We start from the raw sequence: 27185 nt of genomic DNA, 5'->3' as shown, positions 1-27185 counted from the left end.
TTATCCTTTTTTACGTTGCTGTTGATTTTGGGCTACATCTGACAGTGCTCCAGGGCTGCTCCCAGCTGTTTGGTTGGGAATACTCTAAAGACCACGAAGTTCAAACCTAGGTCTTCTGCATACAAATCATATACTCTTTTCTAGTGCTGATTCACATTCTTTGTGACCCTTTTATTAAATTTTTAGAAGTTGTTATGAGTTATAGTAATATTTTTTGAAAATGTATACTTCCATAATGACATATTATATTTGGGGAACATGTCTGGCGATGCTCAGGGGTTATTCCTGGCTCTGAACTCAGAAATTACTCCTGGTTGTACTTAGGAGACTGTATGTGGTAGGGATTGAATCATGATTGCTGGCAAGGCAAGTACTCTATCTTCTGTACTATCTTTCCAATTAGTACTTTCCCCAATTAGTATTATATTTTAAGAGTACATTCTTTGAAGGTAGCTAAAAATCAGTACATATAAAACTGAGCATTAATCAACATAGTTGACCTTACTTTTTAAACAAACTTCTATGTAGTTTTTGAAAATCATTATTTTGTTCATACAAGTTTTTTTTGAGCCACTGATTGATGATGTTTTCATACTTCCTTGGCTGTTTCTGCCAGTCCTGGTGCCACCTAAGGTTGGAAATCTCATTTGAATAGTTTTGTCCTACACTTCGTTTCCAGTTGATAAACTGTTCCTTATTGTATTGGTGAACAGAAGCAGAAACTTTTGGGTAGTCTACAATGGAGCGAAGCTTTTGATCCAAAGAATAAGTAATTTCTGGATATTTCATAGCAATGTTTGTTAGTTCATCAGGGTCTGAAGAAAGATCTGAAATAAAAGGGATACTTGTGAAAATTTAACTGTTTTTAAATTAAAAATTTAAAGAATAGTATTATTCTGTAACAATAATGTATTAGATTTTTAGTTTTAATTCTTCTTAAACTAAGAAGGAAAAATTGCTCTTCATAAAGACAGCCTTTTGTGGAGTGATCCAGTATGTGACATTGCAAATGTTCACTTATTTGATTACTGGCTTTCTTTAGCATCACTATGTAGTTTATCATGTTATATATATACTTAAATATACACAATTACAAATTTACCGAAGAGTTGAGGAGGTACTGAAATACCATCTGAGTAGGCGATATATTTCCACTGGTGAGTTCGGAGCATGTAGGTGGAAGCGTTCACGTTGCATCCATGGAATTCACTCAGAATCCAGGATGGGTGCAGGTTTTTGAAGCCATGTTTATTCTGAAATGTCTCTGCTGCTAATGGCAATAAAGAGTATCCACTTAGATTCTGAAGCAGAGGAATTCCAGCAATATCTGGAGAATAACAAAGAATCACACAATGTTTTAAAATAAGTCATTCTTTCAGAGCTGTGCATTCACTAAACAACATCACTAAAGAGCAAAGAGTCAAGAGATTGTATATGAATTTTATAAACTGCCTAGATCCAAATACTGATGACAATGTGGTCATGAGTATGTTATTAACCATGCTAACCTCAGTTTTCTCTTCTATAAAAGGGGAATAACACTAGCACTTGTTTCTATAGCACTTGTTTTGCATCTTAAATTTCAACAGCCACTGTAGTAAGATGGTTTATTAAATAGGAACACCAAGAGTTTTGTTTTTTGGTTTTTGGGTCACACCGGGCAGTGCTCAGGGGTTCCTCTTGGCCTCTACACTCAGAAATTGCTCCTGGCAGGCTCGTGGGACCATATGGGATGCCGGGACTTGAACCACCATCCTTCTGCATGCAAGGCAAACGTTCTACCTCCATGCTAACTCTCCGGCCCCCAGAGTTTTCCTATTTAATATCTTTCTAAGTGCAGACCTGGCTGCACTTAGGGGTTACTCCTGGCTCTGCACTTATAAATCACTCCTGGCCAGCTCAGGGGACCATATGGGATGTTGAGGATCGAACCCAGGTTGGCCACATAAATGGCAAACCCTCTACCCGCAGTACTATCCCTCTGTTTTTTGAATTACTTTTATGTAACATTCCCAAGGTCCAAGAATAGAAGGGAAGAGAAAAGCTGGCTTGTGGGTTTGAGAATGCAATTCTGTGATCTTTGTGTATAAATTAATATAAAACAATGTAGTTTTAGATGATAAAGGATCTGAGAAATTCTATTAATAGATTATGCCTTATATCTTTTAAGCTCCTATTAGACTAAAACAATCACAAAACATGTCCTTTGTAGATACTTGATCAAGATATACTTATTACTCACAGGTGAAATAGAACATAAAGTTTCACAGGTCTAATTTTAGAGTTAGTCACTACAAAGTAGTTTTAAATTCTCCCAGTTCTGAGCAATTCTATTTTAAAAATTTATTTCTATTTATTAAATTTTGTTTTAATAAAGAATTTAAATGAATACCCTGAGATACACAGTAACAAAGTTGTTCATGATTAAATTTCAATCATACAATGTATAACACCCACTGCACATTTCCTGCCATTAATGTGCCCAGATTTTTTCCTGCCCTTCCACTGTCCTCTCCCCACCTGCCTCAGACATTTTTCTTCCCTCTTTCCCATTTCTTTTTTTTCCTTTAACACTGTGGTTTTCAATATTCATCTTGAAGGGTATCATACATATCACTTTATCTCCTTTCAGCACCCAGTTCTTGTCCAAAGTGATCATTTCCAACTATCATTGTCATAGTTGTCCCTTCTCTGCACTAACGCACTCTCTGCTATTTGTGGCAAGCTTTCTACCAAGAACAGTTTCTCCTGTTCCTTGTCTCTATTGTCTCTAGATATTTAATATCATACTATCTCTTTCGTTTTATATATCCCACAAATGAGTGTGATCATTCTACATCTATCCCCCTCTGACAGATTTCGCTCAACATATTCTCTATACCCATCCACGTATAAGCAAATTTCATGACTTCATTTTTTCCTAAGAGCTGCATAGTATTCCATTGTGTAGATGTACCATAGTTTCTTTATCAACTCATCTGTTCTCAGACACTTGGTTGTTTCCAGATTCTGGTTATCATGACTAGTGCTGTAATGAACATAAGAATGCAGAGGACTTTTCTGCATTGAGTTTTTGGGTTCCTAGGGCATATTTCTAGGAGTGCTATAAGAAATTCAGTTTACAACACTGAGATGCATTTTGCTTTTAATGCATGTGCATAACTTCCATTAATGTTCTTTCTGTCAATGTTTTACTTTTATTTTTATGCCTGTTGTATAAATCTGAGTCTTGACACTTTAATGGAAAGATCTTGCTTTGTGATGACGTCACATCAAATGTGAAGTAAAGATGGCTAAATTGTTTGGAAAAAAAAAGAAATTCAGTTTTCAAAGGGTGTATTAAACACCAGAATTATCTATGCCTTGTAGGTTAGTAAAATGTTTCAACAAGACAAAAGATTCAATTTGTCCCTAAAACCTTATATCATTGTTAGTATTCTTTTACTCAAAAATAATGTGCTGGTTTTGACAATAGATACATGATCTCAAGAAACATGATAAACATCTATAGTTTTATAGCCAACATTTTTCTTTATAATAATGTGAATTATTACAAAGATAATAAATAATAATAATAATAATAATAATAATTTTGGGGCCACACCTGGTGGTGCTCAGACCTTACTCTGGTTCTACACTCAGGGATCACTTGCTCATTCTCAGTGGGGTCGGGGGACCATATGCAGTGCCAGGTACTGAGTCAACCTTGTATAGGGCAAGCACATTGTATAGTGTAGTAACATTTTAGCCCTATCACTGTTTATGTATTAAAGATGAATAGTATATGGTATTTATGTTTCTCTGGATAAATTATGTCACTAAACTTAATTTCCTATAGGCCCAAAGGACGATTTTTTAATTTTTATTTTTAATAATTTTTTATTGAAACTATTGTGAATTACAAGTCCTTCATAGTTGGATTTCAGGCATATAGTGACAGTAAATTAGGGCCATTCCCATCACCAGTGCTGACCTCCCTCCAACAAAGTTCCCAGCGTGCATTCTATTCCTCCACCCTTAGCCCCCTGGCCTGCCAGTGCAACAGGTCTATTTTAAGTATAGATTGTTATAGTTTGGATCTTTTGATTCTACTGTTGTTGACTTTGGTGTGGGTATTTAGTTCTGTCCTTTTTATCTCCACCAATGAACCTGAGGGGCCCGGAGAGATAGCACAGTGGCGTTTGCCTTGCAAGCAGCCGATCCAGGACCAAAGGTGGTTGGTTCGAATCCCGGTGTCCCATATCCCGGTGTCCCATATGGTCCCTCGTGCCTGCCAGGAGCTATTTCTGAGCAGACAGCCAGGAATAACCCCTGAGCACTGCCGGGTGTAGCCCAAAAACCAAAAACCAAAAAAAAAAAAAAAAAAACCAAAAAAAAAAAAAAAAACAAAAAAACCAATGAACCTGAGACCACTTGGCCCCTGGCCCCTATCTTCTTTATTTTTTTCCTTCTTAATTTTGTAGAAAATATGAATTTTATAGAAATATGAAGTAAAAATAAGTAATTCATGTCCCAAGGTTCTATGAGAAAGGCAGGAGCCCCATATCTAGAAGATAAAATTAAATTGAAGAAAAAAAAGGGGGGGGAACAGGTAGGGTTTTGTTTGTTTTCTTTTGGAAAGGTGCAACAAATGTTGAGGAAATTAGAAAAGAAATGCCCTTGGCCTAAAAAAAAAAACCAGCGTCTCTCTACCCATGAAGCATTCTGTCATAAGACCAACTCCAGGCTCCAGGCATACTAATAATCCAATCCCAAGGCAAAGGACATGACCTCACCATTTTAAAAAATAGCTAAGCAAGTGGATCTGGAGGGATAGTGTAATGGGTAGGGTTTGTGCCTTGATGTGGCCTACTAGATTTGAGCACTGCCAGGAGTTATTCCTGGACAAAGAGTAGGCCCAGCTGTGGCCCCAGAACTAAAATCACCACCACTACCAACAATAACAACAACAAACAACAACCAAAAAACTCCCCCAAAAAATAGCTGAGCAATATTCCAGTGTGTTTATACACATCATTCTTTTTTTTTTTTTTTTTTTTTTTGGTTTTTGGGTCACACCTGGCAGTGCTCAGGGGTTATTCCTGGCTCCAGGCTCAGAAATTGCTCCTGGCAGGCACAGGGGACCATATGGGGCGCCGGGATTCGAACCGATGACCTCCTGCATGAAAGGCAAACGCCTTACCTCCATGCTATCTCTCCGGCCCCTGTACACATCATTCTTACCCAATCATCTGTAAATAGGCACTCCTATGGTTCTGGTAGTCAGCTGGGATAAATATTCTGATGATATTTGTCAAATTGCACAGGAAAAATCAGTGCTTAAGCCCAGCACATTTGGTGCTTGAGGCCACCATGGTCACCCAGCAGTGCTGAGAGGCTATGGATGTCACACCTGGAGGTGTCTGGGAGTCTCTGGGATTATACCTAGAGGTGCTTTGAGGCCTTGCATATGGTAGTCATGATCTGCTGGCTCCAGTGGTATCTCTCTGACCCCCCCATTTTTTTTTTAACTGCTTTGATTCCTACCTGGTGTCTGGTCCCATGTGGTAATGCACATACATAAATATCACATATAAACTTCTTACAAAAATAGAAACGAGAAAAATTACAAGGTTCAACAAGAAACTGATGAAGTGAGAGAGTGGCAGGAATATGCCTGAGTGATAATTGCTTTGGGACAAACGATCAACAAATGATGACAAATAAGAATATACAAAGGTAAATTAATACCGGAGTGCTCTAAAATTTACAGAATGTTATATGAATTAAAGAGTAAAGGAATGGGCATTGATAAAAATTAACTGGATAATATTTATGAACCTGGAATCAATTCTATTTAAGTGGGAAAGTAACTTAGAAGGAAAGATAAAACAAGCTCTTATTTTTTGGAAGTAAAAACAGGCTTTATTTAAAGATACTTAGGAAGGGGAGGGAGAAAATAAGAAAGGGAGAGAGTAACATGCTCAAGAAAGAATGCAGGCTTCTCCAAAAGTGGAGAGAGCCCCAGTATTCAACCCAGAATAAAAGTAGGAAAGTGCACATCTTCAGAGGGAAGATACGGGGTTGGATGTACAAGTGTGCCAAAGAAGACATGTATCACATTCTTTTTATGTTAAAAGTTTATTTCAAAGGATATACCCTTTCAGTAATAATGCTGCAAACTAGAGTGAATAAAAGGGAGTGGGGGAGGGAGATAGAGAGATAGAGGAAGAGAGAAAGGCTTAGGAGGGGAGGTAAACTGGGGACATTGGTGGTGGAAAAGTACACTGGTGAAGAATGAGTGTTGGAACATTGTATGACAAACTCAATAATGAACAACTTTGTGTATCTCATGGCAGTTCCAAAAAAAAAAAAAAAAGATTATTTAGCTAGGCCCAAGCAACAGTACAGTAGAATGTAGGTAAGGTGCTTGCCTTGTATGTGGCCCACCTGAATTCAACACTCATATATGCCTAAATAGCATAAAAATGTTCACCTTTTACTTGACTACAGCTATCTATAAATCCATGGTACTTTATTATTAAAATAATAAAAATCACTATTATTATTTTGGCTTTTGGGTCACTCAACTGTGCTTGGGGCTTATTCCTAGCTCTGTACTCAAGAATTACTCCTGGCAGTGCTTGGGGGAACATATTGGATGCCAGTGATTGAACAGGAGACAGCAGCAAGCAAAGCAATTATACTGCTGTCTGTGTTATTTGTCTGGGCCCAAAGATATGAACTTTGTGTTTATTTGCAACACTTATCAGTGCTCAGACATTATTCCTGGTTCCTTGCTCAAGGCTCATTGGACCAATGTGGTGCCAGGGACAGAATCTGGGTCGCTGTATGCAAATCAAGTACCTGACCCACTCGATTATCAGTTTGGACCTCCATGGAACTTTTTGTAGTTGATAGTATTTTAGAACAAAGAAATTAAAGTACTTAAACACTGATTTAAAATTGTTTGCTAAATTATATATAAATGTAAAGTTCTCTTTAATTTACTCTTAGTACGAGAGTTGTGTTGTACTAATTTTTTTTAAACACTACTAAATATCCCTATTCAGTTATTTCTATCTTAGACCTATCATTACATTGATAGACATTACAGCCTGTAGAGCAAATAATAAAGATGCTTCAGAGGATACATTTATTTATAGCATTATGATTAAACTACTTTTCTGATCCTATATAGTTAGCAGTATCAAAATAGAGTAATCTAGAAGAAAAATGCTTCCATAAGTGATGGCAAAGAATGAAATTACATACAAGTCATATGAATATAGCCATGAATTGATATAAGGAATGGGCATTGATATAAATTAACTGTATATAACTTAACTCTCTAATCCTATCCTGATCATGTGATGTATATATATTTTTAATGTACCTTTTGGGGGTTTATTTTTCAGATACATCTATCAGTGCTCAGAGTTTACTCCTGGTTCTGAGTTCAGGGATCATTCCTGGCAGGGTAAGGGCACTGGCTCAAATCTGGATTGGCTTTGTCCATGGCAAGCACTCTGCCCACTGTATTATCACTCCAGACCATATCAACTAATTTTGGGGACCTTATACTACTAAATATAACTAGTGACTTACTCCTGGCTCTGTGCTCAGTGATAACTCCTGGTAGGACACAGAGGGCTAGATGTGGTATCAGGGATTGAACCCTGGTAGGTTACATGCAAGGTCTTATGGGTTCTATGTATCCAGACTCTGCCTGTAAACTATAAGGAAAATAACTGTGAAAACTGACATTTCAAGGAATATTATCCTCATTTGCAGATGGAGATTTAACTTGATTAAATGAGTTCTTAAGGTTATAAACAAGGCACTGGAGCTCTGATCAATTTGCTCATTCATTCTTGTGTATTGTCACAAATAAACATTTTCGTTACTACATTACTTACCAAGCATAGTAGGATAAATATCCACAAGAGAGACGGGATTTGATACTTGTAAACTGGCCTTAATTCCTGGTCCCATGATCAAGAATGGAACATGGGCACTGGCCTCATACATACTCATTTTATAAAACTGACGATGTTCCATGGCCAGTTCTCCGTGATCAGAGGTATATATCACAACAGTTTTCTGAAGAAGCTCTAATTGGCGAAGAGCCAAAATAATTTCACCTACAATATAAATCAAGATAAATCCTAATTTTCATTTAGTGCTCGCTTTGTTCTATTTTTCTTTTTTTTTTTTTTTTTTGAGTGGTGGATGGGTGGCATATCTAGCTATGCTGGGAAACCATGTGGTGTTATGGATCACACTGAGGAGAAAAAAAATAAGTAAAGGGATGAGGGAGAATGGGTCTGTTTTGTGGTTATTACAAATCTGGCAGAAGTAATGAGATTCTACAAGTACATTGTTTCGTCTCCTAGAAACTAAACTTCCTTACAATTATCTGTGACATGTGTACTTATGTTTAGCTGAAGACCAATTGTGGCTGAAAACAGGTAAAAAGCTTGATTTCAAGCAGGTAAAAAGTCTTTTAGGACCCTTTATACATGAGTAACTATCATGGCTTGAGAGATAATACAGGGATTAGGTGCATGGTTCATGTCACTTGACATTTGTTACTCTTCTGGCACTAGAAGCTCCTCACTGCACCCAAAGAATCTCCAGATGTAGTCCTGATGGCCCTTGAACACTGCTTGGTGATGCCTATGGTCTAGCACTCTGGGGTTCTGAAACAGCACTTAATTCTTCAGCCCTTTCATTAACACTGGTCTGGTTGACCAAAAATCACTGGGATTGGCCCCTAATTCTCTTGAGCACTGCTTGGGAGGACCCCCCACCTTGAAAATTTTTCACTAATTTAAAAACAATTAATATAGAAAATTTTTCACTAATTTAAAAACAATTAATATAGAAACAATTAATATAGAAAAGCTTTAATTTTTCTATTAAAACTCAAAACTGTCAAATATCTTATCATTTTCAACCTGAAATATCTAACTAAACAAATGTGGTAAGAAATTATCTGAGGATGTGTAGAAGTCACCAGATTGTTGGAAAAATATACTTTTCTTGATGCAATACTACCTACCAAGCATGGCATCTGTTTCTGCACACATAGCATAATAAAATGCTCTAATATTTTTTATTTCTTTTTGTGTAAATTTCCCAGTGCAGTTTTTTGTATACGAAGAATAATAATCTATAGAATGCATTTCTGACAGTGATGACCACTTTGGAATTTTGATGGCATTGTAAGACACCTGAAAAAAAAAGGAAGAAAAAAAACAAAAACAAAGGAACAGTATCCAGCAAACCAGCAACATTTAATTACATAGGATAGAAAATAATTCTATGCATTATTCAAAGAAAATAGTAAAGAAAATATGTATATAAAAATTGTTGAAATGGTCTAACAGCAAAAGACATTTAACCTTATTTAATTTAATCATGTCAACAAAAGGCATGTATTATATTAGTTTTCTTTTTCTCTTCTCTCTCTCTCTCTCTCTCTCTCTCTCTCTCTCTCTTTTTTTTTTTTTTTGGTTTTTGGGTCACACCCGTGATGTTAAGGTGTACTCCTGGCTAGGCACTCAGAAATCGCTCTTGGCTCGGAGGACAATATCGGAAGCCAGGGATCAATCCCAGGTCTGTCCTGGGTCAGCCACATGCAAGGCAAATGCCCTACCACTGTGCTATCACTGTGGCCCCTCATTCTCTCTTTTTAAGTAGAGGCCGCTCCTCGTGATGCTTTCAGCTCCAGAGACTACTCTATGCAGTGAAATGAGATTTGAGGCCTTGAGTGTAGGTTTTTGTTTTCGTTTTTGTTTTGTTTTTTGTTTTTTCAGGCCACACCCGTTAGATGCTCAGGGGTTACTCCTGGCTAAGCACTCAGAAATTGCCCCTGGCTTGGGGGGACCATATGGGACGCCGGAGGATCGAACCGCGGTCCTTCCTTGGCTAGCGCTTGCAAGGCAGACACCTTACCTGTAGCGCCACCTCACCGGCCCCTTGAGTGTAGGTTTATTGGTTTTGGGTTGGCAATGCAGTGCTGCTCAGTTCTGGAGACACTTGAGGGTCAACAGGTGAATAGCTAATAGAGCTGGAGGTGAGACCTGTGATGCCAGGGATTAAACTCAGAACCTTGTATAAACTAGGCACATACTCTGCTGTTTGTGCTATCTTCTTAGCCCTTAGTTTCATTTTCTCTTTTTAATGCATATTAAATAAAAACGTACATTTCAGACATAGCTATTTGTTTTAGCACGTTATTCCTTTAAAATTGTCCTTTAAGGAGCTGGAGAGATAGTGTTTGCCTTGCACGTGGCTGCCACGGGATGGATCCGGGTTTGACTCCTGACATCCCATATGGTCCCCAGAGCTTGCTAGAGGAGATTTCTGAGCGCAGAGCCAAGAGTAATTCCTTAGCACTGCCAGGTGTAGTCCCAAAACAAAACAAAACAGAATAAAATTGACCCTTTAGTTTTTATCAATTTGGCCTAATTTCATTTAATGAAAATATTTAATTTTCTAATTTTTCTTTAAATGTGATAATACAAAAAAGCAGTGGGCATTAGACCAATAACATACAGATACAATGCTCGTTTTTACTTTAGAACAGACATAGTGTACTTACCTTTTTTTGAGGGGGACCAACACCCATTGGTGCTCAAGTTTAACTCCCAGCTCTGTGTTCAGAAATGACTCCTGGTGAGGGTTAGGGGACCAATTGTAGTGCTAGAGCCTGAATGAGTCAGCTGCATGCAAGGCAAGCTCCCTAACCACTGTACTAGCTCACAGTTTCTGTGCTTACCTTTTTAAGCCAATAAGAAGATGTGAGAAATGTTGAAGCTCCAAAATTTTCTCCTGAAGATGGTGATGGGTAAGGGTGAGGTAAATTTAGCCCCAAGTATAGAACAAATGGTTGAGTAGAATTAATTGCTTCCTTTCTTAACCAGTTTACTGCACTGTCTGTATTCTTCCAGTCCTTTTCCATTATTCTTACTTCGGTCTCTTTAGGGATAAGTTTAGCCATAGGTCTCCCTTCTTGTCTCAGTAAAAAAGGAACATCTCTTGTCCATGCTTCCACACGATTGCTGAGGGGGGAAAAACACAGGTGTATTGAGAAGTAAGAAAAACTCTTCAAGAAATGACTAAGAAATATGCAGAAGCAGAATGGAAAACAATTTTTAGGAACTGACATTAAAGCAATGGTAGACAGTGATCTGAAGAGAGCTCTGGGAACTATTTCAAATCAGGAGTTTTCTAGTCATCAGAAGCAAGAAAACAGAAACACCAGGAACTTTCCGACTGCCATGAAGAAGCGTGTAGGGAGTGTATCCAAAATTATGCAAGCTGAGATACCAAATAGCAATAAAATAATGAAAAATCTTATAAACTGATCAAAGAAATAGAGATCTTTCTCTGTTGTAAGGTAAAGAATAAAATGAACTCACTGTGCAGAAGACTGATCTATAGACATATGTGATTTGAGATTATAAATTAAAAGTCACTAGGCAGCAGAATTCAAAGAGGATGAGTTCTGTGTGACTCAGAGTTATGTGGCTCTCCATCCTCATGGAAAACTTCTGTTAGTAGTCTAGAAGCCTAACAGGGAATAAGAAGCATGATGTTAGCAGCGCATGATTTTCTTCCTTTTGCTTTTTGTCAGGTTAAGATATTTTCGATAGTTTTCTTGCACTTAGAAGTAAGCCTGTAGTTTGCTTTTGTGGATGTGATTAAAAAATGACAACTATAACTTGGCTTTGAAAAAAATTAAGATGCATGAATTCAGTAAAGATATATACACACATATGTTTCTCACTGTATCTATAAATGCACAGTTACAATGGTAGTAGGATAAAGTGACAAGGGATTTTATTTTAGATTTTAAAGTTTTAGCTAGGCAACTTAAGACAACAACTTAAGTTCCTCTCTGATGTCATTATAATATGCTCCATTAGATCAGAGATTTTTGTGATTTGACACAAAGCAGTATCTGATATATAGTAAATGTTTTAATAACAATTTCTGAATGGGTATTGCAAACATCTACTTTCTTTTATAACTTAAAGAGAATCATCTTTCAGTCAGTACTTAAAGTATTATTATATAACACTCAATTACTTTATTCTAGTGTCCTTATCTTAGAAATATAATTTAAAAGTATTGTTATAAACTCTATTACCTCCTTATGTTATACTCTTCCAAATTAACACCTGACTTTGTCACTTCTCAAAAAAATCCTGATGTATTAGCATCAGTTGATTCGGAATCATTAGAAAATAGAATCAACCAGACACAAAATTCAACATGAAGCAGTTACTTTAAGTGTGCCATTCCTAAGGCCATAATAAAGAGCATAAAACAGTTAGCTTTAATTTATGGTTCTGAACTAGAGAGGTATGAAGTTTCTTGCCAGTGAATTTCAAGAAACCTTAATATCAAGATGTGATCTGAAATTTTCCTATACATGGCTATACATGGAATCTATTATGTTAAGTGAAATAAGTCAGAGGGAGAGAGATAGACACAGAACAGTCTCACTCATTTATGGGTTTTAAGAAAAATTAAAGGGGCCGGCGAGGTGGTGCTAGAGGTAAGGTGTCTGCCTTGCAAGCGCTAGCCAAGGAAGGACCGCGGTTCGATCCCCCGGCGTCCCATATGGTCCCCCCAAGCCAGGGGCGATTTCTGAGCGCTTAGCCAGGAGTAACCCTGAGCGTCAAACGGGTGTGACCCGAAAAACAAAAAAACAAAAAAACAAACAAACAAAAAAATTAAAGACATTACTGTAGGGCCGGGCGGTGGCGCAAGAGGTAAGGTGCCTGCCTTGCCTGCGCTAGCCTTGGACGGACCGCGGTTCGATCCCCCGGTGTCCCATATGGTCCCCCAAGCCAGGAGCAACTTCTGAGCGCATAGCCAGGAGTAACCCCTGAGCGTCAACGGGTGTGGCCCAAAAACCAAAAAAAAAAAAAAAAAAAAGACATTACTGTAGTAAGACCCAGAGACAATAGAGTTAAGGGCTGGAAGGGCTGGAAGGACTGGCTCACAATTTGAAGCTCCCCACAAAGAGTGGTGAACTCTGTTAGGGAAATAACTACACTAACAAATAATATGACAATGTTAAAGAATGAGAGAAGTGGAATGCCTGTTGGGAATACAGACAGGGGTGGGGGGGTCAATGGTGGGGGGAATGATGCACTGGTGATGGGGGTGTTCTGTTTATAACTGAAACCCAACTACAAACATGCTTGTAATCATGGTGCTTAAATAAAAGATTTATAATAAAAAAAAGAGAGAGAAGAGCGGAGGAGAAGCAAAATGTCTGCAAAAGAGGTAGGTGGGGAAGGGCAGGTGGAAGGAGACTGGGGACACCAGTAGTGGGAAATGTACTGCAAACCAAAGTGTCTTGAAAAAAAAATGGAAGAGAGAGAAAGTGCGAGGGAGAGAATGAGATAGAGAGATAGAAATAGAGAGAAGAAAAATGTATGCCCCAGAGACAGGCAGGGGAGAGGGCAAATGGAGACACTGGTGACTGGAAATGTACAATGGTGAAATTTGTTGCATATTGTGATTGTAACTCAATCATAAATAACGTTATCTGTAAAAACATATAGAACAACTATTATCAATAATTTTGTAACCACGATGTTTAAAAAAAAAGTAAAGTCAGAAAAGAGGCAGAAGCCCCCTCCAATGCCAAAACCTCTGAGTGTAGTATAAACCTGTTGTATTAAATAAATAACGATGGAGCTGGATGGCGGTGGATTGCGATGGATTTCTTTCTGCCATCCCAGGCCACGTGGCTTCGCAACCCCATCCAGCCGGCGAGTCCCAGGCCCAGGTGAAAGGCGGAAATCAGACTCATCCAGTGACAGGCATCAGGAAGCATTAACTTTATTCATGCCCTATTCACCACACGTGTGTGGCCTATCTCATAACCTTTTAAGCATTCAGCCATTCTAGGCTACCCTGCGTTTAAACCCTTTCAGCCATCTTCCCCTTGGCCTCCATCCTGGTCCAAAACCAAAAGAGGCAGAGACCCTAAAGCCAGAGAGCTCAGCAGGGCCGAAAGGGCCCGAATCCCCTTGGTCCAAGGCTTATCTAACTTTTCCAAGACCCCTCCCAGGAATGGGCCGGGTCTTGCAGGTAAGGTCACACCTAATATCTGGTTCCCAAGACCCCTCCCAGAAATGGGTGGGTCTTAGGTATCTACACCAAATTCAGGGTCTCAGGTCCACTACATAAACCAAAAATGCCTGTTCTTGTTCAAGTTTCTGTAATGCTGAAATTCAAGATCCAAGATGCTATCAAAGGTCAACCACAAAGGGCCAGAGTGATAGCATTTTTTGTTTACATATGGTCAACAGAGTTTTGATTCCTGACATACCATCTGGTCCCTTGAGCCTGCTAGGAATAATTTCTGAGCACAGAGCTAGGAGTAACCCCTGAAAGCCACTGGGTGTGGCACAAAAACCAAAAATAAAATCTCATCAATGAAAGTGGGCTTTCAACAGACAGTATCTCAGGGCCACTATTATTTAAATTTAAATTTCATTTCATTCTCACAACAAAGTTAATTTCACTTTGATACTGTGCTCAAGATTATACTATTAAAGTTTAGAAGTGAATAGCAGGCAATCTGACTGAATATCTTTATGCGTATTTGGCTGCCTGGTTTTTGAGAATCTAGCAAAATTAAAATAAATTCAACAGCCTCACTGGAGAGATGTGGCAAAAGCAAGTCATAAAAAAGACTTTAACAGCAGGTTGTAAAGGTAATAACAAAGTCACCATTAAATAGCACATTAAAAATAAGTCAGAGGTTGAACAATTTTATACACAGTATTATAGACCTTTAATGTTTTAGAAAAATAGATTCATATTAGAATCTTTCTTTATTGCTTTTTTTTTTTTTGGTCACACCCAGATGTGCCTGATCAAGGCTTACTCCTAGCTCTGCATTCAAAGATCACTCTTGGTGGTGCTTGGTGGCCTATCTGTGCACTAGGAATGCATACATATAGGGCAAGTACCTTAAGTCTTGTATTACTCCTCCAGCCTACACAAACACTTTTTAACATTTTAATTCCTTTTTGGTAGGGTTGTGTCATAACTGGCAGTGTTCAGGGCTTACTCCTGGTGTTATACTTGGGATCACTCCTGCCAGTGCTCAGTGACCATAGTACTGGAGATTGAACACTTATCATCTGCATGTAAGCAAGAGCCTCATTATTTGTACACTCCAGACATTTTAGTTTGGGGTGAGGGAGCACACTCAGTGGTGCTCAGGGGTTACTCTGGTTCTGCACTTAGAAATCACTCCTGGCAGGCTTGGGGACCATATGGAATGCTGGGAATTGAATCCAGGTCCGTCTCGGGTTGGCTTCATGAAAGGCAAACATCCTATCACTGTGCTATCTCTCTGGCCCCAGAATTTTTAATATTTTAAGCAACTTTCATATTTTAAGAAGAAAGTTTTAAAATATTAAAAAAATTAAGTTAAAATTTTAAATAAAGTTAAAAACTAAACAAAATTGAAGGATGAACGATTTGTATTCACCACTGTAGAAAATAGTCAAAGAGAATACATGTATATGCTATAGGAGTGAGTCACCCATTAGAATTATTTTTTTATTTCTTTTCTTAATTTTTTTTTACCTAAGAGAGTGATGTCCTGTCGTATAGTCCAGTTTTCCATATCTTTGTGTCTGGTAGCCATACTTGCCCATGACATCCATCCATGTTGTGTAATTTGGATTCAGGCCCTTAAAGTTATTCCAAGACTCTGTTAAATGTGTGAAAAGGCCACTCCACATTGCTGGGAAAAGTCAAAAGAAACTAGAGTAAGTATAAAGCATAGTTTGTTTTTATTGATAATCACTCCATGAGGATAAAACCCCCAATGGTTTAGGGCTCATGTTCTGGAATAAAACATACTTGCATTTGAGCAAGGAGTTTTATTTCCATTTTACAAGTGAATCTCTAAACTTAAAGATTAACCTGCTTCACACAAATGCACCCAGCGGCACTCAGGGATTACTCCTGGCTCTGTGCTCAGAAATCGCTCCTGGCAGGATCCGGGGACCACATGGGATGCCCTGGATCTGTCCTGGGTCAGCTGCGTGCAAGGCAAATGCCCTATTGCTGTGCTATCACTCTGGCCCCATGCAGCTGCTATTAACTATAAAGCCTATCTGACTTAAGACTTTGTTGCTGCTGTTGTTTATTTGTTTGTTTGGGCTACACCCAGCAGTGCTCTGAGCTTAGGAATCACTCCTGGAAGGGTATAGGGGAACATAAGGAATGCCGGGGATCAAATCTGGGTCAGCTGTACGCAAGGCAAGCACCCCTGAGTCACTTTAATCATAAAAAATAAACAATAAGCATTGTTTTCTTGCCTATCATTCATTCACATACCACATATCAAACACTCCTACATATATACTTCACACATAACACATATCACACACAACAAACATATATAACACACACACATGAATGGCAGTCATTGTTCCTTCAGATGCCAAAGAAAACTTCCCAGTGGGTCTGCTTTTCCTGGAAAACTGGAAAAGTTATGCAAAAAAATGAAACTGGGTGTCAAGATATTAAGCTTAGTGACTAAAGGACCTATTTTGGTAAGTGAAGCTGCTAGTATGGTCCCTGATGGCTCTCTTTGTGCCTGGTTACTCTGCTGTCAGTCATTACTGGTACTGCTCTCTCCTTTCCTTTCTCCTCTCTCTCCTTCCCTTCCCTTCCTTCCTTTTTATTTTTGAAGCCATAAGTGGCAGTGCTCAGAGGTTACTCCTGGCTCTCTATCCAGGAATTACTCTTGTAGAGCCCAGGTGACAATATGGGATGCCAGGTTGGCTGTGTGCAAGGCAAATGTTCTATTTACTGTACTCTTGTTCGGGCCCCTACTACAGTGATTTTTATTTTTTTTTTTTAACTACAGTGATTTCTAACCACAGCAAATATGTGGTGCTTAGACTGTGATTAAAGGTGCAACACAGAAAGCATGTGTTGCAAGCATTGCAACTGAAGGAGTGTCACTTCCAGCAAGATTCTTAGACAGGTGTGTGCTCTGACTGTGAATACATGTTAGAGTGTGGCTACTTTTTATATAACATACTTTTTACAATAATATCAATGTGTTCATACCTGCACGTGATGGACAACAGATCGGAGAGTTTGTGTAGGCATTCAGAAAGGAAGTGCCATGTACTTTCATGTAGTTGATATAAGGAAGTTTCACTACCTGATTTCCTGGATCAAAGGTTAGTCTTCCATCCTGGAAAAGAAAAATATCAGGTTGATGACAATAACTAAGGAAGAAAATTATTTTCTTTAATGCTAACCACAAAATTCACAAATAGAAAAAGGCTTTCTATGTGATTTTAAGAAGTAGGGTCCAGTGACATAAAGTGGAAGAGGGTGCATGCCTTCCTGGAACCACATAATTTCATCCCCAGCACCACCCAAGGATTCCACCATAAATCCACACTAATTCCAACCATACAAATAATTTAAGGAACATATGTTAGAGATAACAGTAAAAGGTAAGCACAGAGCTGATTAAGAAAACAGACAAATACAACTGAGTATATAATAACAGATGCTGATTTGGAGATATGTATTTTAAAATTAAACTGGAAAATAAAGAATTCTCCTTGATAAAAAGCAACGACAGAATCTTTTAATGCTATGTACAATTTTAAAATAATTACAAGTAAGGTACAGTTTAAAAAATGAGCCAGTCCAAAATATAGGCATAAACAAGCTCTTCAAGCCTGAGCTTTCCAAATAAATAAGTATTCTTTTGAAAACAAATAGGAACCTGGAGGTCAGGAAAAATCTCTCCTCGTGAAATAAATTTGGGACTCTTTAGCATAGTTAAATATTGAAACTTGAGACTGAAATCTTTTGGACAGAGTGGGAAAGAGAAAGGAAAGAAGCCAGTTGGGGACACTGGGTTCCAAAGAGGGAAAGAACAGAGTGGGAACCCAGAAAAACAGACAGTGAGTAACTATCACAAGATTATACCAGAAAGCCCAAAGAGAGCATGTCAGTTGTGTTGAGGGGGTACCAGAAATGAGGCTTGAAAATGGACATTGGAAAAGGCAGTATGAAGACAGCTGGTTGTTGATTCACAACTTGCAACTTGGTTTCACCCAAAGCAAAGATCATCCCTGGTTTCTTTGTATCTGTTTGTTTATAACTTGGTTTCACCCCAAACAGAGATTTTTCCTACTTATCATCTTGTTTTACATGTCTCAAGCATACCTGGGTAGAACTGGCTCAGGATGGGCTTTTTGTCCTTACTTCCCCCATCTTGGCTGGGGTGGTCTCTCTACTCAATAAAAACTGCAGTTCTGGCAAACAGGTCTCTCCCACTCTCTTGTTCAACAAGGCAGAAAGCTACCCTCTTAGCTTGGTTTGGATTATTTCCAGAGGCACCCCGTGATCCAGACCCACTTTCCCAAGGTGGGATCATGGCGTGTGGAACCTCTACAGTTGGTGATGATGACAAGAACAGTTCCAATGGAGCAGGTCAGAACAGTTCCAAAGGAGCATGACAGAGAGGGACAGCAAAATCTTATTTATTTTAGTTTTGGGATTACATCCAATGGAATTCAGGGCTTATTCTCACCTCTGTGCTCAGGGGACCATATGGGGTTCCAGAGATTGAACCTAGGTCAGCCACATGCGAAGCAAGCGATTATACTGTTATGTCAGCCCTAGACAAAAAAAATTTAAACAGAGAAAAGAGAGTAAGTGGAAAGATAGCAGGTAAACGAGCTTTTGAGAGAAGTTATTTTGCAACAGGAAACAGGATGATAGAAATTTATATTAGTTACCTGAAAGAGTATGGGAGAAGATCCATATTTTTTGAGTGGGGGGCCACATGGCTGTGTTCAGAGACTATTCTTAGTTTTGTGATCAGGAATAGCCACTGGCAGTCCTCAAGGACCATATGCAGTGCTGGGTTAGAATTAGAGTTGGCTGAAGGAGTAACATGTAAGGAAAGTATCTTACCTCCTATGATATCAGATTCTTTAATTCCTAAACAAGAGTTCTTTATTTTATTTTTCATGTACCAGGTACTGAACACTGAGCCACATTCCCAGGTCAAGGCTTTTTTTTTTTTTTTTTTTGTCTTTGGGCCACACCTGGTGATGCTCAGGGGGTTACTCCTGGCTCTGTGCTCAGAAATTGCTCCTGGCTTGGGGGAACATATCAGACACTGAGGATTGAATCCAGGTTTGTCCTGGGTTAGCTTCATGCAAGGCAAATGCCTTACTGCTGTGCTATCGCTCCAGTCCTAAGGTTTCTGTCTTTTCTTTTCTTTTCTTTTCTTTCTTTCTTCTTTCTTTCTTTCTTTCTTCTTTCTTTCTTTCTTTCTTTCTTTCTTTCTTTCTTTCTTTCTTTCTTTCTTTTCTTTCTTTTTTCTTTCTTCTTTTCTTTCTTTCTTCTTTCTTCCTTTTCTTCTTTCTTTCTCTTTCTTTCTTTCTTTCTTCTTCCTTCTTTCTTCCTCTTTCTTTTCTTTCTTTCTTTCTTTCTTTTTTCTTTTTTTCTTTCTTTCTTTCTTTCTTTCTTTCTCTTTCTTTCCTTCTCTCTCTCCTTCTCTTCCTTCTTCCTTCCTTCCTTCCTTCTTCCTTCCTTCCTTCCTTCTTCTTCCTTCTTTCTTTCTTTCTTTCTTTTCTTTCTTTCTTTCTTTCTTTTTTCTTTCTTTCTTTCTTTCTTTCTTTCTTTCTTTCTTTCTTTCCTTTCTTTCCTTCCTTCCTTCCTTCCTTCCTTCCTTCCTTCCTTCCTTCCTTCCTTCCTTTCTTCTTCTTTCTTTCTTTTTCTTTTTCTTTCTTTTCTTTCTTTCTTTCTTTCTTTCTTTTCTTTCTTTTCTTTCTTCTTTTTGGTTTTTGGGTCACACCCAGCAGCGCTCTGGGGTTACTCCTGGCTCAGAAATCCCTCCTGGCAGGCTCAGGGGACCATATGGGATGCTGGGATTCGAACCACCGAATTTGAAAAGACAAATGCCTTACTTCTCCAGCTCCAAGGCTTCTTTTTTAATGACAAAAATTAGAATGTTTTCACATGAAACAATTCTTAGTTATTTGCCACGCAAATAACTATGGCTTTCATGTAGATGAGGTAGGAGGCCCAAACAAAATTACATGTATTCCCCTCATAAACATTTTTTTTTTTTTTTGGTTTTTCGGGCCACACCCGTTTGATGCTCAGGGGTTACTCCTGGCTAAGTGCTCAGAAATCGCCCCTGGCTTGGGGGACCATATGGGACGCCGGGGAATCGAACCGCGGTCCTTCCTTGGCTACCTCTAGTGCCACCTTGCCGGCCCCAAACATTTCCTTAAGAACATCGGGCCCAGAGAGATAGCACAGCAGCGTTTGCCTTGCAAGCAGCCGATCCAGGACCAAAGGTGGTTGGTTCGAATCCCGGTGTCCCATATGGTCCCCGTGCCTGCCAGGAGCTATTTCTGAGCAGACAGCCAGGAGTAACCCCTGAGCACCGCCGGGTGTGACCCAAAAACAAAACAAAACAAAACAAACAAAACAAAAGAACATCATCTTAAATACTTAGGAACTTATCTTCAAAAAATGCTAAATACAGGGCCAGAGTAATAGTACAGAAGATAGGGCTTTAATAGATGCTAATCTGGGTTTGATCCCAGCACCTTATATGGTCCCCTTAGCAAGCCAAGAGTGATTTCTGAGTATAGAGTCAGGAGTAAGCCCTGAGCACAGCCAGGTGTAGTCCCAAAACAAAACAAAACAAAAACATCACATAGCTATATGTCTAGCTTACCTTTTTTTTTTTTTTTTTTTTTGGCACATGGGCATTTATGGTCACTACCTGGACTTGAGATACTCAGACACCCTGACATCACTGCATGAAGGTGTGGAGCAGAAGACGTGACAAAGGCGTTGTGTTCTATATAATTCAAAGGTGATGTGTGGCCTCCAATTCCTAAGATCTAGATTTTTTTAAACTGCTCAAACTACCTTTTCAAAGGATTATTGAGGAAACTACCTCGCAAAGGACTGTTGAGTTCATGTATAATTCATGCATCAGAAAAAATTTATATTTACTATTGCTTGACTCATTTCTGACTGTACAATGTTTTCAATGGTATTGAAAGTAGGCTAGAAAAATCCATCTTTTTAAAGTGCAGAGTGGCAGGGATGAGGAGAGGGTGAGATGATACACATTCTATCTGACATCTGAAAAGTGATATAGGTCAAAACTATTGCCTCTAAGATATGAAAGACAGTTTAAAATCGGGTTGGGGCCACACCTGCCTATGATCAGGGCTTACTTTTGGTCCTAAGCTCAGGGATCATTTTGGTATGGACCATATGTGATGGCCAGGATCAAATGTGGGTCGGCTGTGTACAAGGAAGCTCCTAGATTACTCTACTATTGCTCTGGACCCCAAGACTTCTTTCTTTCTTTCCTTCCTTCCTCCCTCCCTCCCTCCCTCCCTCCCCCTCCTCCTTCCTTCCTTCCTTCTTCCTTCCCTTCCTTCCTTCCTTCCTTCCTTCCTTCCTTCCTCCCTCCCCCTCCCTCCCTCCTTCCCTCCCTCCCGCCCCCCAACCTGGGCCCAGGGGTTACTCCTGTCTCTGCTCAGAAATTGCTCCCGGCAGGCATGGGGGACCATAAAGCATGCCGTGATTCGAACCAATGTCAGTCCTGGTCAGCCACTTGCAAGGTAAACGCCCTACCTCTGTGCTATCTCTCCAACCCCAACCCCAAAGCTTTCTTGAATTAGGGGAAGGTAGGCCGAATTATATCAATTAACAATTATGGCAATACAATAGAATCATATCTATATCTAGATAAAAATATTAATAACGTTAATTAACTTCTTTCACTTTCCATCCAAACCTTTAGTCTTGGGAAACCGGGCAAAGTGGGAAGTGGTGACTGGAAACTAACAACTGCTTGATGATGATGCAGAATGTTATTTCCCTACAAAGAATTCCAAAGGGGGTGTGTACTTCAAGGCTATTATTGGTGGGGAAATGACTCAATGAGAATAAATTAGTAACAAAACACCCGCAAAGGCTCTAGGAGCATGCACTTTTATCCTATTGCTTTCGGTGTATTCTATACATATATAGAAGATGATGTGACTATAGGGGTCTCAAAAATAAAATGCATTTCTTGGAGGGTTCTCAGAGAGATTGTACAGAAGGTAAAGTGGCAGACCTGGTTTCCATCCCTGGCACTCCCATAGGATCCGAGAGAGACCCACAAGGAATAAATCATTCTTGAGAGCAGAGCCAGGAGTAAAGCCCTGAGCATTGCCAGATGTGACCCCCAAAGACCCCATAACCATCAGAACGCTTCTCTCACTTTGCAGCGGGGCAAAGCTAGTTTAGAAAAGTTCTGATCCCCCAAACCGGCTGCAGAGGGGAAAAGCTGTGAGGAGGAGGGGATCCGGATCAGGAACATCTCTGGGTACTTACGAAAGAGTCGCTCACTACTAACACCACATTGGGCCGAGTCTCTGCAGCTTCTGCTTTCTGCAGAGCTGGTGGTGCAGCAACGACCGAGGAGGCGACGAGCGAATGCCACAGCCACAGCAGCATGTCAGTCAGAGATTCCCAGAGTGCCACCTCCACTTTCTAGGAACTCCCACAGGGTTAAGAAGCCAGCGGAGGGCTTAGAGGTCGCTCTTGGGTTTCCCAGTTGCTCCTCCCGCCCAAACTACAACTCCCATCAGGCTCGGCGAGAGAGCACCTCATGCGCAAGCGCACTTTCCGGCCTCGCTCACGTGACCGGAAGTACCAACGAGCGGACGTACCCCGATTACTTCCGACCACGTGAGCAAGGCCCGGGAAGTGCGCATGCGCCCTGCCTCCTACTTTGACGTTTGGCAGGCGCAGCATCTCTGACTGTCTCCCAGGTGGGTTCTGGTCGTTGTCGTTTTTTTGCAGAAATTGAAGCTTGGTTCCCGTTTGAAATGGTACTTACAGAGACTGGCTCAGGGGTCAGGGATCTTGGTTTAGGCCTGAGGAGATTGAGCTTTAGGCTGAACTGAACTGAGAGCTGGTGAGGTGGCAGTGCTTCTGTCACTTAAAGTTGAATATTGGGTGTTCTTGTTGGGGTCCCCTGCAAGATGGTGTAGGATGCGATAAGGATGCTCTTGGGGATCTCTCAAGGCAATTTCCAGCGAGCTCTATCTCATCGAGACTGTCTTTACCTGTGCTGTCAGGATTTGTTGGTGCTTCCTGGGGCTGTGGAGTGGGGCACAAGAATGAAAGTTGCAGGTTCTGCTATCATAACAAAGTGAATGAATGAGGGAAGTGGAAAGCCTGTCTAGAGTACATACAGGGGTGAGGTGGGGAGGAGGGAGATTTGGGACACTGGTGATGGGAAGGTTGCACTGGTGAAGGGGGTTGTTCTTTACATGACCGAAACTCAACTACAATCAAATTTGTAATCAAGGCGTTTACATAAAGATATTAATATAAAAAAGAAAGTTTCAGATTCTGGTGGGGGGGGTTAAAGCTTAAGTGTATCCCCTAGTAAAAACGAGAGAAATGCTGGGCAGTATGATATGTTAGGTTAATTGATGTAGGGATAGAATATTCTTGTTTTGCAGCAGAAAAAAACAAATCACTGGTCACTTGGCTGTTGAATTCCTTTGGAGGTCTGGAAGCTGCAGATTTCTACACTAGAGTCAAATTCCTTATATCCTTTTCATGGTTTCCAATATCTCATTTTCTCATCACTGAAGTCATGTTTAAATTTTATTGTTTTGAGTGATACACCCTGCGTTGTTTAAGAGTCATCTCTGCTGGTGCTCCAGTTCTTTGTGCTGGGAACCTAACTGGGCTGAGCAGGTCAATACTCTTCCCTGCCAACGTGTAATACTTTGATGGGAAAGGGAATTGCACTATTTATCTAACAAATAGTTAACCCTTAATGCCACTATCTGTTTTTTTTCTTTTTTTGGTTTTGGGTCACACCCGGCAGGCGCTCAGGGGTTACTACTTGCTCTGCGCTCAGAATTCACTCCTGACAGGCTTAGGGGACCACATGGGATGCCAGGACTTGAACTGGTTCTGTCCTGTATTGGCTGAGTGCAAGGCAAACACCTTACCGCTGTGCTATCGCTCCAGCCTCCAATATCAGACTTTTTGCATAAAATAATAAGGGAATAATTTTCATTTGCCTCACTTTAATCGTTTTATAGAACATAAAACTCAAGGATTATTACAGCCTATGGCTGCCCTGGGGGTTCATTTTTACAGTATTGAATAGTTTTTACCTTCAAGTCATTACACTATTCTCTCTTTAGTCAGTTACAAAATTTTATGGCATTCTGCTAAGATTGATTTCTATTAGTGCTTAGTTGTTAGTTAAGCAGTTATACACTCAGAGGAACATACTTGATATAATGGAAGGCAGTACAGGTGGGCTCTCTCCTTATCTCTCTGTTTCAAAAATTTGTGGAACTAATTTGGAATGCAAAAGACATATTACCAGGACTGGAGCAATAGCACAGTGGTAGGGCTTTTGCCTTGCATGTGGCTGACTCAAGATGGACCTCGTTTCGGTCCTGGCATCATATATAGCCCCTCCAGCCAGGAGCGATTTCTGAGCACATAGCCAAGAGTAATCCCTGAGTGTCACCGGGTGTGACCCAAAAACAAACAAACAAACAAAAAGACTGTTACCAAAAACATTGCTAAACATGTTAATAAAGAATAGGTTTACCATTTCTATGTAGAATATTGATTCTATGAACTTTTTACTCTGTCTTTATTTCTCGACAAATATTTTGAACTGGTCAAGGCAACAAGAACATGCTTTCCTTCCTCCCTTTTCCTTGACAGATTTAGTGGGAAAGGGTTAGAGCAGAATGGATGTTCTAGGATCCCAGAGACATAGCACTGGAAGAACCTTGAATGACTTCTAATTCTGCTTCCAATCTGACAATCAGTTTGCCCTGCAACATTCTTATCTAGTTGATTGTCCAGCCTGTGTAAAGATTTTCAGTGATGACAACCAGATTTTTTTGAACATCGCATCACATATTTGTACTTTTTTTTTTTAATTTTTGGGCCACACCTGGTGGTGCTCAGGGGTTACGTCTGCATCTGTGCTTAAAAATTGCTACTGGCAGGCTCAGGGGACAATATGGGATGCCTGGAATTGAACCAGGGTCCATCCTGTGTTGGCTGTATGCAAGGCATGTGCCCTACTGCTATGCTATCACTTCAGCCCCAAGATTGTGTGTGTGTGTGTGTGTGTGTGTGTGTGTGTGTGTGTCTGTGTCTGTGTGTTTCTCTCTGTGTGTGCATGCAGATGTCCATGTTTCTGACCTAGGTAGTAATAGGGGTACTGGTTACCTTCACCAGTGAATTAAGATCAGTATATTCTCTCTGAGAATTCTAGCACACCAGGACAAGTGATGTGTAAGGATGTGATTGTACAGATTTGTTTTATTTTATTTTAAGCCACACCAGCAGTGCTTATGGGTTCTACACTCAGAAATAACTCCTGGCAGGCTCTGGAGACCATATGGGATGCCTGGAGTCAAACCTGGGTTGGTTGTATACAAGACAAATGCCCTACCCACTGTGCTATCTCTCCAGTCCCCAGTTATACAGTGTTTATTATAAATTTTCTTAATTTGAACTGGTCAGTCTCCCTTTCCTTTTAACCATTCATTAGATCTTTTTGTGTCACATGCACGAATGAATCTCTCCTTTTAGCAACCTCACCTCTTTCACCAACCGTATCTCCATCTTTCCCACTTTTTCCAGGTTTTTTTTTTTTTTTTACCTTCTATAGCTTCAGGTTTCTTTATTATTTTGTTCACTCTTTTGTACTTTTATCCCCTGTTGGCTGAGTATTGCCAGGAGTTGCCTCCGGAGTACTGCTTGTGAGCTCACCTCAATATAATCAACAGCAACAGCAAGAACAAACAACTCAAAACAAAACAAAAGAAGTATAGGAAGTTGAATGATCAGTTAGTGTCTAAATGATATAATTTCAGTATTGTCTTCACCAGGTGTGATCCTGTGAATATTTGTTGGCTGTCTTCAATGCTTCAGAAACTGTTGGAAATAAAAGGGAGTAATTAAAATAGCCTTTCTTTCAAGAAATTTTCAGTCTTGTGGGAAACAAGCACACACATTCCGGTAAGTACATAGGGATATATATAAGGTTTCAAAAAGCAAATTTAATTGCCAAACAAACCAAAAACCAAATTGGCACATCTAAAAAAAAATCAAACCTCAGAATTGTTTATCAAGAGAAGAACGGAGTTTACACCTCCAACAAGATTACATTGATTGACACCAATACTGTTTGCACTCCAAGCTATACAATGCACATGACTAAAAAATAAAAAATGTAGGTCTCTATCTATCTATGAAATATAGTCTAAAAATTATAGAAGGACCCAAGTCTTCTGTGTCTTTAGAGAACCAAATGTTAACCAAGGTAATGTGTGCAGGCATGGAAAGAATTCAAAGAAGAAAAGAAATATAGTGCATAGGAGGTGGAGAGATGGTATAGGTACTTTATGTAAAGTTGGCCCTGGTTTGATCCCTGGTACTTCATATGGATGTGGGGCACTGGCCGCCAAAACTGACCCCTGAGCTTGGAGCCAGGAGTAAATCCTGTGTGATCCTAATACAAAAAACCAAAACACAAAAGAGACTGTGAAAGTTATTAGTAGTTATTAGATGGAGAAGACAAAATTAAGGACTAGAGTGAGGAAAAGAAATCATGCAGAGACAATTGCATGATTGTCTAAGTGATTTCTATAAACTGTGATATTGGTGCTGGAAAAGTTGATTCTTTTCTTTTTTTCTTATTTGTTTTGGAATGAACTTGTGTTGAAACTGCTTTGATTCCTTTTTTTTTTCAGCTTCATCATCTCTTGTTTGTATTTTCACTATTTTTTTGTGCCTTTTTGTTGACTCAATCAATTATTATAATTATTGATTTTTTAAAAAAATTTTGGTTTGGGTTATACCCAGCAGAGATCAGGGGTTACTCCTGGCTCTGCACTCAGCAATTACTCCTGGCAGGCTCGGGGGACCATATGGGGTGCTGGGGATAGAACCCAAGGCGAATGTGTGCAAGGCCAATGCCTAATGCACTATGCTATTGATCCAACACCCATAATTATTATTATTATTTTTTTTTTGCAGTTTTATATGCCGAAGATACTTTGGCATGAGAAAGTTATTTTGAA

At 39.6% G+C, this 27185-nt stretch overlaps 2 protein-coding genes and 1 non-coding gene across 3 annotated transcripts in view; 1 reads left to right on the top strand and 2 right to left on the bottom strand.

The window, feature by feature from the left end:
- ARSK (arylsulfatase family member K) overlaps nucleotides 1-22649 on the bottom strand; it is a 33936-nt gene extending 11287 nt beyond the window's left edge. Inside the window, exons 1-8 of the mRNA XM_049769092.1 lie at nucleotides 22435-22649; nucleotides 17113-17242; nucleotides 15613-15772; nucleotides 10766-11048; nucleotides 9044-9215; nucleotides 7899-8123; nucleotides 1103-1327; nucleotides 506-827 (exon numbers count right to left, since the gene is read on the bottom strand). Coding sequence (XP_049625049.1) covers nucleotides 506-827; nucleotides 1103-1327; nucleotides 7899-8123; nucleotides 9044-9215; nucleotides 10766-11048; nucleotides 15613-15772; nucleotides 17113-17242; nucleotides 22435-22557 — 1640 coding nt within the window. The 5' untranslated portion in view covers nucleotides 22558-22649. The remainder of the gene's footprint in view (nucleotides 1-505; nucleotides 828-1102; nucleotides 1328-7898; nucleotides 8124-9043; nucleotides 9216-10765; nucleotides 11049-15612; nucleotides 15773-17112; nucleotides 17243-22434) is intronic.
- Nucleotides 22650-22821: 172 nt separating this feature from the next.
- The window catches only part of SKIC3 (SKI3 subunit of superkiller complex), a 74128-nt gene continuing 69764 nt past the window's right edge, over nucleotides 22822-27185 (top strand). Inside the window, exons 1-2 of the mRNA XM_049769173.1 lie at nucleotides 22822-22874; nucleotides 25992-26121. The gene's annotated coding sequence lies outside the window, so the exon portion shown is untranslated. The remainder of the gene's footprint in view (nucleotides 22875-25991; nucleotides 26122-27185) is intronic.
- LOC126002460 (small nucleolar RNA SNORA3/SNORA45 family) lies at nucleotides 25287-25413 on the bottom strand. The gene has a single exon (XR_007493159.1). It is a non-coding gene; the product is annotated as a small nucleolar RNA SNORA3/SNORA45 family (small nucleolar RNA).

This window comes from Suncus etruscus, chromosome 2, assembly GCF_024139225.1.
Source record: "Suncus etruscus isolate mSunEtr1 chromosome 2, mSunEtr1.pri.cur, whole genome shotgun sequence".
Lineage (NCBI taxonomy): Eukaryota > Metazoa > Chordata > Mammalia > Eulipotyphla > Soricidae > Suncus > Suncus etruscus.
This window is presented reverse-complemented; position numbering and strand designations above follow the sequence as displayed.